The sequence below is a fragment of the Prionailurus bengalensis genome, chromosome B2 (genome assembly GCF_016509475.1).
Source record: "Prionailurus bengalensis isolate Pbe53 chromosome B2, Fcat_Pben_1.1_paternal_pri, whole genome shotgun sequence".
Classification (NCBI taxonomy): Eukaryota; Metazoa; Chordata; class Mammalia; order Carnivora; family Felidae; genus Prionailurus; species Prionailurus bengalensis.
In genome coordinates this window covers 5,047,344-5,060,260 of record NC_057349.1, presented here as the reverse complement: position 1 = coordinate 5,060,260, position 12,917 = coordinate 5,047,344, and the positions used below count along the sequence as shown (strand labels likewise).

General features: G+C 48.3%; 1 protein-coding gene across 7 annotated transcripts in view; it reads right to left on the bottom strand.

Annotated features, from left to right (window-relative positions):
• The window catches only part of RIPOR2 (RHO family interacting cell polarization regulator 2), a 233,390-nt gene that overhangs the window by 33,200 nt on the left and 187,273 nt on the right, over positions 1 to 12,917 (bottom strand). For 6 of the 7 annotated variants that reach the window (XM_043590690.1, XM_043590688.1, XM_043590686.1 and 3 more), the window contains exons 9-12: positions 7,662 to 7,705; positions 5,776 to 5,901; positions 5,381 to 5,529; positions 3,738 to 3,867 (exon numbers count right to left, since the gene is read on the bottom strand). In XM_043590690.1, coding sequence (XP_043446625.1) covers positions 3,738 to 3,867; positions 5,381 to 5,529; positions 5,776 to 5,901; positions 7,662 to 7,705 — 449 coding nt within the window. Of the gene's footprint in view, positions 1 to 2,980; positions 3,131 to 3,737; positions 3,868 to 5,380; positions 5,530 to 5,775; positions 5,902 to 7,661; positions 7,706 to 12,917 lie in introns of all 7 variants that reach the window. The other variant, XM_043590689.1, reaches the window with a different exon arrangement.

The window sequence follows — 12,917 nt, the reverse complement described above, 5'->3', positions numbered from 1 at the left end:
GTTGTGTGTGTGTGGTTGTGTGTATGTGTGACTTGTGTGTGGTTGTATGTGTGTGTGTTTGTGTATGTGTGGTTGTGTGTGTGTGGTTGTGTGTGTGTGTGGTTGTGTTGTGTGGCAAGAGAAAACAAAGCTCTTAGAAAGGACTTCTGGTGTTGAATCTAGGTGAAAGTTCATTAGACTATTCTTGGGTTTAACATTTTCAAAAGAAAAGGGTGGGGGAGGGGAGGCAAGTGAGCCTGTTTCCTGAAACGCAGGATCTCACAATATTTGGCAGCTGTACTTATGAATAATGCTACCAATTTTGGGGGGGAGGCATTTATCTTAAAAGACTTTACAACATTCATGCTATTTCACTCAAAAGACGGGATGCTTTGTTCTGCTTCAATTCTCATAGATTATTTTAAAAGAATCTCTACCCACAAATCCAAGCCCTTGAAAATGTTCTATTAATTTGGTAACCATGCCACAAATAACTGAGGCCAGAAATACACTGGCATAGCTTCTGTAAAAACGGGAGACTAATAAACTTGAACATCTCCCGCGATTGCACAGCCAGAGCTGTGTCTAGAAACAGCGAGTCCTCTTGTCGAGCCGGCCCGGGCTGGGTCAAGTACACTCTGTGATCCATGAAGCAGAGCTCAGAAGGGGGAGAGGTTCCAAATATCCAGGTAACCAAGATAATTACTTTATGCGGGCATTAAAATGATTTCTAAGTCAGTTTTCCCTACGTTGCGGTCCGTGCAGGGTCTCGGTACCAAATGCTGCTCCGTGGAAAAAGTTTTCTGGGTATTTGAGACCAGCTCTTTCAAAATGGATAATTTCTCCTGGGTTCTGGATTTGATATTCTAGCTAAATAGTTAAGTACCACGCTCATGCCTAATTACATACAAAGCAAGGAATTACCATCATAGTTCTGGGAAACAAAACGTTCCAGCCAGTGAAATGGGAGCGGACGGAAAGGGAGCCCCTGTCCTCCCAGCCGTGTCTCTGGTCCCCTCGCTGCTGGGCTGGGGCCGCCAGATCCCAGCACGTGCAGTCAGTTCAACCCAAACTTTCTATTCTCCTCTGGTTAACCACAGGGTGAGCTGTGTCACTGGGGCACTCCAGGAACCTCTGCAGCTCAGTTTTGCCTCTAAAGAACGTTTTCTTCCGTGAATGGTCCCCGCGCGTTCTGCTCAGGGCCCTGGGGGTGCAGGGGCGGGAGTGGGCGGAGTTCTGGGAACCCCCCCAGGAGCCGCGAAGCAGCAGGTGGGCCCCGTGGGCTCTGGGGCTTGTCTCCTTCGGTGTCCTCTGCCCTCTGTCTGCCCCCCTGCACCTTACCCCTCTAGGAGAGACAAAGGGGGAGCTTCTGGTAGGATTGGAAAAGGGCTACCCCCTGGACTTCCTCCGAGGGGATCCCTCAGGCATCTCACAGAACCCCCGGGGCCCTGGCCGCACTGGGGGACGAGGGAGGCACTGGCTGAGGCGGGGGGTTGCTCCATCAGGACTCTTGCGGAAATTCCGAAGTCCTCACCAGCCGCTTCTCTCGGGCCTCATGTTCCCAAACCCAACGCGCACCTACACGAGTGGCCAAGGTTGAGTTAGACGAAGCCGAGGTGCTCTGCTCAAGGGGACTCCCGGTGTGCCAAGGGGAGCCTATAAACGGGCACACGACAGTGCGAGCGCGTGCGCGATAACTGAGGCGTGACACGACAAGGCAGGACCCCGCACGGGGATGGTTGCCGCCTGGGGAACAGGGGGTCCCAGAGCTCAGCCCTGCAGGATGGGGAGGCGGAGGCGAGGAGGAGGGAGTGCATTCGAGAAGGAACGTTGTGTGCGCAAAGATGGCAGCTCGCGGAGGGTGTGGTGGGGTTGGAGAGCGGTGGGGAGGTCAAGGGGCTCAGGCAGAGGACGAAGAGTGGTCAATGGCAGGCGTGGAAAGCCGGGCCGAGGAAGAGCCGCTCTGAGGCGTCTGCCTTTATCCAAAAGGTTACAAGAAGCCATCAAACCCTTGTTTAAATTATGCTATTAAGATCTCTACCAACTCCCTCCACAACTTAAAGCAGGCGAACATGGATATACACATGATATCCGTGGTTACGTATACAATTGTATCTGCTATATCGTTTTTGGGTCCATGTGTTCAGGCACATTTTCCTCACACGATCTTTCCGTTTTCCTCGGAAACCCCACTACTTTAGTCTGGTCCTTGTCACCTGGGATTTGTAATTGAACGAATTAGATGCAATTATTATCATCATTAACCAGAAAACTTTTTAGTCCTTTCCTTTCTGGACATTCAAAGATGACTCCCCCCCCCCACCCAAAGATGACTTCTATATGTTCGTAAAGAGCAGAATATTCCATGTACACACGTACATGTGTGTGTACGTGTGCCCTCTCTTGTGACCTAACGTCACAAGACGTTCTCTTGTGACCTAACCTCATACAATGTAGGTCACCTGTTGCATTCCTGGCTACAAATGAAAGAGTTTCTTTTGCTAAGGCAGCAAAAATTAACAGACACTACAATAAACTAAGGCTAAGAACCTCTTTAAATAAAAAAGGCTCTCGTTAAATTGGTGTGCATCCTTTTGACCTCCTCGAATGCCCCTTTTTGAGGTTACTCAAATGCTAAGTGCATCTGAATGCCGAAAGGCCTAAAGACTGTTACTGGTGATAAACTAGTTGGACTTGGGAAGGAACATCTTTGACCGCAAGTGTAATTGTATTTTTAAAAGATGAAGATCTTGTTACCATGGATATCTTTGCCCCAGCGGAGAAAAACCACAGCACAAAAGCGGGGCTCGCCAAAGACAGGGACAACCACCTGGCGGACAGAGGCGCATGCGTGACCCAATTTCCCGCCCCAGGGACAGGACGGCTGTAACCGTCGCCCCATGAGCACGACAGAGAAGCGGGAAAAACGGACAGACCACAGCACACGTGCCACCAGCCCCCACGGCAAGCACTTCCCAGCGGGCAGGCCACCCGCACTCACATAAAACTCTAGCCCGGCCTTGGGTCTCAGCCGGAGGGAGGGCAGGTCACTGAGGGAGCGGCTGCAGTGCAGCTTGGCCAAGAAAGTGTCCTGCAAGGCACTCAAGACAGACAGCCGCCGCGGCTTGTCTGCCGGAGGGCGCAGCCACCGCTTGGGAAGTCAAAGCAAGACGCGCAGTTAGCGGAAAGCATTGGTTACTGTGTCTCGTTAGCTTTCGAGCCCGCGTTTCTTTCTTTAAAAATTTTTTTTCAACGTTTATTTATTCTTTTTGGGACAGAGAGAGACAGAGCATGAACAGGGGAGGGGCAGAGAGAGAGGGAGACACAGAATCGGAAACAGGCTCCAGGCTCTGAGCCATCAGCCCAGAGCCTGATGCGGGGCTCGAACTCCCGGACCGTGAGATCGTGACCTGGCTGAAGTCGGACGCTTTACCGACTGTGCCACCCAGGCGCCCCCGAGCCTGCGTTTCTGATTAGAACTAGGAGGCCGCTGTGGACCCCCTCACTCTAAAAGGCTGAGCTCAGAGAGTCTTCAGAAAAGTCTACGTGTTATCAGTGCGATCAGTAAAGGGGGGTGAGGGGAGAGGAAAGATGGCAGGGGGCAGTCTACCACCGCCCTGTGCAGATGGCCAAGGGCATCTTGGAGCATTATCAGGAGTTACCGAGAACCCCTAATGCCGTGTCACGCGTTTCAAATACTGGGTGCAAGCCCCCCCTCGGGTTCAACGCGCCTCCTCCCCAGATCACTGTGAACTTACGAAAAAGGAGTGGTCCTTCAGGGTGGGCGTCTCCGGGGTCCCCTGGCTGTACATGGACATTCTCCTCTGCAGGGCTGCGGCCTTGCTCCCGGCGCCCGAGGACGGGGCCATGTCCTCCACGTCAAAGGGGCTGCAACACAACAGGTCTCCGTGAACGCACGTTTGTTAGGTCGCCTCTAACCCCTGGACCGCAGGCCGAGAAGACACCTCATTATACTAAAGTAAACTCAAAAAAGTGGGAACTGGGCTGGCCGGGCGGGCGATAAACCAAGATAAAACAAAGTGGAGCAGAAGACTGAGTCCAGACCCCTCCAGGGGCCAAGGTTATCATCATGGCATTAAGTGCAATTCACCTATACACCCAGCCATTAGATAAATCTGTTTCTTGGTTAATGTTAGACATGGAAACATATTAATGCTTGTCCAGTACAAGATGTCAGTCTGTAAAGATTCTTTGAGCTTTATGTTGGCAATACAGGAGAGTAACGTGATTGTTCTAAAGAAAATGAATGTAGACTCCTGTTCGTTTCTGTCAACACAGAGCCTGTTGCGTGCAGGACAGTCTGTCCACCGTCACCCTGTTTATCATCATGCCATCTGGTTCGTCCGGCCAGACAAACGGTCTTGCCTTTGCCACACCGATGACTACAGCTGACGTGGAGGGAGGCCGGGCAAAAGGTGTCCACAGGGGTTCATGGACAAGACAACGGGGTCCTTGCTGCTTCCATACCTCACCCTCTATGTCGGAAAGAGGACCCTGAATATCGGTGCCCCGCACGTCACGCGTGCATGGAAATATACCAGGGGCACAGTGTCAAACGTCGTGGGCGACCAGTGTTTAATGGCTTACGACCTTTCTCATGAGGTGACTTCAGAAAACCACCTTTAAGTTCACTGCTCTGACGAAAGGTATCTCTTCCTCCCTGGCAATTTTCTATTTCAGTAGAGTGTGAAAGATACCGAGAAGTTTCCCAGAGCAGCATAGGGCACACGAGATAAAGAGGGACAGGCAATGAAGACATTATAGAGAGAATCGGGATTTTTTCCAAGGGTGAAATATCTCCTTTGGACAGTTATTTTTCTTCCAAATTAGCTTAAGAGCTGTATTTGTGTTTTTTTCTAATTTTTTAATGTTCACTTATTTTTGAGAGACAGAGAGAGGCAGAGCACGAGTGGGAGAGGGGCAGAGAGAGAGGGAGGGAGACACAGAATCCCAAAGCAGGCTCCAGGCTCCGAGCTGTCAGTACAGAGCCCGACGCGGGGCTCGAACGCATGAACCGCGAAATCATGACCTGAGCCACCCAGGCGCCCCAGAGCTATGTTTCTTTATATACGTTGAAAGGTTGAGAAGGAGGGAAGGCAGCACAATAAACAGTTTTCAAGCAGAAAGTAGGAGAGGAGCAGAGTGGTAAGACAGAGGCTTCTCCAGCTTATGGAGCTGACAATGTGCAAACGTCACCCGCTGAGCCAGCCGAGCAGAGCCTCGGGCCCTCGAGGCTCTGACACAGGTCTCGGTGGGACCCGAGAGTCTCCTTCTGTGACAAGCCCCCCTGGGGATGCCGATGGTCCCCGTGCCACCCTCTGAACAGCACTGGTCTGCAGCACGTATTTGTAACGTGGCAAAACTGAAAAGGGCCACTTACTACCAGGTGATCTCCAGGCTCAGTTTGATGGTGCCAAGGTCATTGATGTCAACCGCCACCACCTGAGGTCGGGCGGCAAACAGCTCTTTGGTCTCGCAGGTCACACTGCCGACCAGGAGGTGAGTTGCGAGCCCTTTGAGTTCCGTGACCTGGTGAGAGAGGGACAGGGACGGCCTTACGTCGGTGGGGGAGGGGGGTGCCGGACAAAGGCCAGGGACACTTTCCCCTGTTCTGCTTGGCCCGCTCTGGGCGAGAGCCACGGTCTTCACGGCGGACTCGGGGTGCAGAGGGGAGTCTGCAAGGTGGAGGGCCCGCGGGCGGAAGTCACGAACAAAGGTCCCCACCGACGGGGTCACCCATCCGTGCACCAGGATATGACAATGACGATACTGAACCTTGATGGAAATGAATCCGACGATCAGGGGCAGGAACACGACCTCCTCTCCGTCCCAGCTCTGCTTGCCGTTGGCTTCTATTCTGCCTTTCAGTTTCCACCTCTGTCGGCCGTACTTCATGAAAATCTGGGGAGAAGACACCAAACCTCGGGTTCCAGGGGCCTCGCCCGACTTGCCACCCACACTTTGAGATACACGGCATGGGAATAAATCAGCTGCTGCTCCCCCCTCTTCCGTCCTCCTCGCCCACCCCCTTCTTGTGGGTCTTTCCAATTCCCTGGGGTCTGGGCGGAGGGGCAGATGGTGAGTGGGGAAGAGGCTTTTAAGAGGGAGCAAGGTCTGCTCCGCCAGGCAGAGGGGGTGGGGGGCCCTCTTTGTAAAAGGTCAACCCGTGTCTCCTTGTTACCACGGTCACGGTGACCAGATCCTTCTCCTGGGAGAATACAATGCTTCAGTACATTAGCCGTTGGACCCCCCAGCTCCGTGAGCGGGAGGAGAAACCATCAGCTAAAATCTACTCAGCAGCCAGAAGCACAAAAAAAAAAAAAAACCCCTCCTCCTTCTCCTGGATGAGGGAGGCAGAACTGGACAAAGATTTTGAAATCCGACAGACCCCAGGGAGAGGGTCTCCACTCTCTTTGCTCAGACAGCTTTACCGTTTAGGGGAAGATACCCTTCCCTTACACCCGCCCCAAGGATGATCGTAGAGGGTTTTGGAGAAGACAGATGATTCAATTAGGGAAGTTCTCTTTTAAAGAGGGGAAAAGAGAAAAGCCTTTTTTACTTTCTGGAGTGTATCTTTATAAAGAAAGGTCTAGATACTAGTGTTCTTTAGTCCGTGATATTTACGAGCACTCATGATCCCGGACTGGCTCTTGCATCAGGAGAAAAGGCTGCTTTCAAGTACAACATTGGGACTGGGGAAAATACGAATATGGACCGTATGGCAAATGCCCATGTTAAGTTAGCTGTGTTGAGAGTTGCACGATCCTGATAGGAAAGCAGGTTCTTCCATTTTGGGGAAAATAATTATGGGGCAAAAGGTCACTATGCCTGTGCTTTGGTCTAAAATGATTCAGCAAAATAACGATCATAGTAGTAATAATAAGGCAAATGTGACATTATGTTAAAAATTGGTGTCTGCAAAAATAGATCTACCCTATGACCCAGCAATAGCACTGCTAGGAATTTACCCAAGGGATACAAGAGTACTGATGCATAGGGCCACTTGTACCCCAATGTTTGTAGCAGCACTCTCAACAATAGCCAAATTATGGAAAAAGCCTAAATGTCCATCAACTGAAGAGTGGATAAAGAAGTTGTGGTTTATATACACAATACAATACTACTTGGCAATGAGAAAGAATGAAATACGGCCTTTTGTAGCAACATGGATGGAACTGGAGAGTGATATGCTAAGTGAAACAAGTCATACAGAGAAAGACAGCTATATGTTTTCACTCTTATGTGGATCCTGAGAAACTTAACGGAAACCCATGGGGGAAGGGAAGGGAAAAAAAAAGTTAGAGAGGGAGGGAGCCAAACCATAAGAGACTCTTAAAAACTGAGAACAAACTGAGGGATGATGGGGGTGGGAGGGAGGGGAGGGTGGGTGGCGGGTATGGAGGAGGGCACCTGTTGGGATGAGCACTGGGTGTTGTATGGAAACCAATTTGACAATAAATTTCATATTAAAAAAATTGGTGTCTGGATGAAGAGTATGTGGGGGTCTTCACCTCCAAACGTTCTCACTGGGGCTTCATTTTTCCCCCAAATAAACAAATGTAAAAGGAAAAAAAAAGGGCAATGTAAGAAACCAAATAATGGCAGCTGATTCCTGTCCCTCAAATCCCCAATTCCAGCAGGCAGATGGACACAATACTTACTTCATACTGATCTCCAGGACAGAGGCGAGCAAAACCAGCCAGACCTGTAAGCATGCAACAGAGACATGAGGTGTGGCATAGATTCCCCTTCACAAGCCCACACTGGAACGTTAATAAACCAGAAGCATCAGACCTTTGTGAAAGCTCATGGAATAGTTTTGAGGGACCACCCGAGGGGATGAGGGGACAGCTGAGAATCCCATCTATCACCGCTGCAGAGAACATTCCTGGCCGGGTTAACCAAAGATGGTGCTTTCTGGGGCAAAGAAGGCTGCTCGACAGGGACTAGAACCCTATGAACCTTTGACCAATTAGAAGTCCACCCAGCTTCCAGGACCAGAGAATTAGGGCCAGAAAGATACATTCATTTATTTACCCAAAATATTCCCATGAAAACAAACTGCTGTCTTGTTTTTCCTTCTGTCCCAAAGATTGGTGATTTCTGATAAGTGCCTCTCACTTGGGTGAAGATTCCATGGGCTTAGTCTGTCCCCCTCGCCTCTCCCCAGTTCACTCATTCCTGTGTTTTCCTATTCCTATCTACCCAGCATAATGATAATAGAGAGATAATTACGATAAGGACAACTAGACGGCATAATGCACCATCTAGTGTGTGATGAGATCACTTAAAACGGATTATCATCTATACAAAGGCAGTAATTAAGAAAACAAAAACAACCAACCAGATGACAACAACCCACACTCCCCATGTGGAGAGGGGGCTTCCCTTCGATCATGCCGTCAGCACGTCTCCCCCGGCTGGATCTGCTCAACCTGGGATCCAGCCCCATCTCTGATGTAGCAGCAAGAACAAACCATGTCAGGCCACTGTCGTGGGACATCTCAGGGACCCTGAATTTAATCAGTCTCTTTCTTTCTGTAGATATTCATTGAGACTCCGTGTGGGGGGATCTGTGCATTGGGGTAATGATCTGGAAATTAAGAGAGAGGTCACCGATACCCAGAAAATAGAATAAAATGTGATTAAAGTCCACAGGGATGAAACAGACAAGGACCCGAGGCAGTAAGAGGGGTTAAAGCAGAAGGCGACTTCTGTTTTATTGACCAGGGAGCCTACTCTAGGTATCAACTCCAATTTCATCACCTCTAAAAGGGCGGGGAGGTCACAGTCTCCACCTCAGAGAGCTATTTGTAAAGACAATCGATGGCCTCTGGTCCATAGTACGTGCCTAATGCATAGTAATGATTATATATTCAGGAATGGGGTCATACTATTCATTCATTCATTCATTCATTCATTCACTTATTTATTTATAGTTTATTAATTTATTTTGAGAGAGAGAGAGAGAGAGAGAGAGCGAGCACGTGAACGCACAAGCAGGGGAGGGGCAGGCAGAGAGGAGAGACAGAATCCCAAGTAGGCTTTGTGCCATCAGTGCAGAGCCCGATGTGGGGCTTGAACTCCTACAAATTATGAGATCATGACCTGAGCCAAAACCAGGAGTTGGAAGGTCACCCGACTGAGCCACCCAGGCGCCCCAGGTCATACTATCTATTGACCATGTGCCATACATGGTTCATTTAAAAGATGTTATCTATACGAAAAGGTAGCAAATCGATGCACATCAGACAGAGGGACAGCAATGGAGAGATAGTAAAAGGAGATGTTTTTCTCTATTTTGGATTTTTGTAAGAATGTGTTACTTAGGTGTAATTCAACAAGAAACTCTATCTCATTTAACGCAGGCTAGTTTCTTGGGGGAAGGTAGTATTTGAACAACAGAATTTCACCACAGGCAAATGAGGGCATGGGTAAGCAGGCACTTCTGGGCAAAGGGAGTGGCCTGTATTCACGCATCAATATTTCCGGAACGCCTACTGCATGTCAAGCACGAATATAGTTGTGGGGAGGGAGAGACGCACATCACACGTGCACAATAAATGTAGGGACTAAACTCATCAATAGGGGCTTATCAGTAATCCTGACTCTGCTTCCATGGCAACCACAAAGCAAAGTCTCTTACCCTAATAAGGACCCGAAGACACAGTTTTAATGAAGGAATGAAACAAATTTAATAAGAATGGGCAATTTTATTTTCTCATTTTCCAATGAAAAGCACCAATATACTTTTATGAAAAAAACCCTCCAGTTCAGAATTCACTACAAATGCTTACACACAATGGAATACTACAGAGCCATAAAAAAAGGATGAGATCTTGCCATTTGTGACAACATGGATGGACCTGGAGGGCATGAGGCTAAGTGAAATCGGTCAGGCTGAGGAAGACAAATACCGTATGATTCCATTTATATGTGGAATCTAAAAACAAAATCAACAAAATAAACGAGAAGCAGAAGCAGACCCATAACTACAGAGAACAAACTGATGGGTTCCAGAGGGGAGGCAGGTGGGGGGATGGGCCAAGTGGGTGAAGGGGAGAGTGGGAGGTACAGGCTTCCAGTTATGGAATAAGTCATGGGGATATAAAGCACAGCGTAGGGAATATAGTCAATGGTATCGTAACAGTGTTGTATAGGGAAGAACGGTACCTACAGTCACGGTGGACACAGCAGAACATATAAACCTGTGGAATCACTACGTTGTGCACCTGAAACTAATATAATATTGAGGGTCAACTATACTTCAATTAAAAAAAATTCAGTACAGGGGCGCCTGGGTGGCTCAGTCGGTTAAGCGTCGACTTCGGCTCAGGTCACGATCTCACGGTCTGTGAGTTCGAGCCCCGCATCGGGCTCTGGGCTGACAGCTCGGAGCCTGGAGCCTGTTTCCGATTCTGTGTCTCCCTCTCTCTGCCCCTCCCCTGTTCATGCTCTGTCTCTCTGTGTCTCAAAAATAAATAAACGTTAAAAAAAAATAAAAAAAATAAATAAAATAAAATTCAGTACAAATGCTTAGCTATCTTTAACAAGCTATTATTAATTATTATGTATGAATTATGTTGCGATAATTAATATAAATATTAAAAATAATGGTCTCTGGTAAGGTGGGATTAAGAGGAAAATTAAACGTTTGGCATTCAATAGCGATTTTTATTGGATTTTTTTTCAAATATCATGTGTTTATAAGAAAAAAGACATAAAAAAGATCACGTATGTTGGTTGGCGGGCAGCATATATGCAGAGAACAGGCTGTTCGGATATTCATGACAATTTTTACAAAGTTTAGCACTGGATAGAGCGATGACATTATGATTTAAAAATTTTGGGTATATTTGCCAATGTTAAAAAAAAATTAGAAGGTACCATTTAAAAAATTTTAAACTGATTCGAGAAGAACAATCCTGCTCTTTTCGTAGAGGCAGCCGGAGAGGAGATAATTTTGAACGGCTGGTATGAGAACGACCCTGGGACTCTCAGCTGCCTTCGCACACAGGGCGTCCATACGGCCAACGGACCCCTTGGTGGCCCAGTCTCCTCCAGCTGCTGTTTACGACCTTTGAGTTCCTAATTGTTCTTATGTGAGGGTATGTATGGTTTTACCCGTGTAAATTTGACCGCGATGGTATCACCACACAGTGTATCTTGCCTTCTTTGAATAGCCCCGTTAAGCTGTGAGACTGGAATGAATGACCGCCTCTCCCCGGTCCAAGAGGCACGGCCACAGTTAAGAGGATAGGGAAGGTCCGTTTAGGCTTAAAAAAGGCACCCGCTGTTACCACTGTCTGTCAGTAGATGGCAGCAACTCACCACCTCCTTCTGCCTCCTTCCCCACCGAGCCAGGCCACTTAGGACTTTGCCAATAACTAGAACATAACAAGCCACTTTAAAAGATTTACTGAAATAACAGCAGAATTTAAAAAGTCAACTTTCCCTAGTCATTTTCTGCAGGATTAGTCTTTTTTTTTTTAATACTTTGGGGAAAAAAGCACAATTGACTGGTTTTTACAAATCAGAATAGGGCAGATGTGCTGATTCTAAGAAAATCCAAAGTGCCCTTTAAAACCTGTGCAAATTAGTGCAGGTTTCATCCGCTGCAGGCTTACCTGTGCAAATACAACAGAAGCCTGGTTAAAAAACAAAAAACCCAAAACTGACAAGGTATGTAAAGGGAAAAATCCTTTGAAGGTTTTTTTTTTCCCCCTTTCAAAATTACCGGGAATTTCATACCTGAGGAACTTATCTAATGGGAGAAAGGTACTTGGTAGGGATGTTTTTGCGCTTATGAGCCCATGTTATTAAAGCAAAATTTCTTAGAATCGCTTGTAGTGCTATCACACTGAGACCCTGATTACAACCATAATGTAGCCAATTGGCCACAGGCAGGCAAAAAACAGGTCCCGCCCTCTGCTCCTGTAAGCCAATCACCATACTGGCTGCAGAATTAAAACCAACAGCAGGCCAATTGTAGTTACAGCCTGAGGTCTCTGAGGCCCGGCTGGAGCCTTGCTGGGATTTTCACAGTTGGGGAAACCTTTATGCTTTCTCAGTGGTTTTGTGATTACCGTTGCACAGTCTAGAAAGCTTTCATTTCGGCCCCTCTGAGGACCACTGGGGGCTAGCATCCAGGGATGGGTGGGGGTAGGGGACTTTTATTTCTATGGCTACCTTTGGCTGTTTTACTGTAAAACCTACTACTGATTGAACGGGCTTCTGCACCCCATTTGGAAGGCCCAGACACTAGACTAGGCAGCCGCTCACCTTTCCTTCCTTTGCTCAGAGACTTATCTGCCAGAACAATGCTCCCCACGTTTTCTAGTTCTATGATGATCTTCCGCTCCAGAGATAAAAAAAGATCACACATGTTGACCGCATATACACAGGGAAAAGGGTGGCCGGGTATTCATGACACTGTGAACAAAGTTTAGCACCTGGTGGAGTAGTTACGAAGCTAAGGAAGTCAGACTTTCTACTCCAAGGCAAAGAGCCAAGCAGCTGGCCAGCCAGGAGCTCTGCTACAGGCCTTCCTGATTTATTGACCAGGTATAAATAATGCAGATTTACTAGCTCACAGGGAGTTCTCCCCTCTGCTGAGGCCTGACCCGCCCTGCAAGCTGGACGGGCAGGTGTAGGCGTGGGGACACACACCGCCTGGAGGGTCACTGGAACAATCGCTGTGGGAGCTACTGTTCCCCGAGAGCCCACGTCTTTTCGTCACCGTCCTGGTTAACAAGACGCTCCCTCTTTAACCTGACATTCAAGGTGCTTTAAGATCCAGTGCCAACGCACGCCCGTAAGTCTTCTTCCAGGAAGCGGCTCAGCCCTGCCAGCCCGCCTGCCATTTTCCACATGCTTTTCCCTCTTTGGTGAACGCCATTGCCTTGCTGTTCATGTGC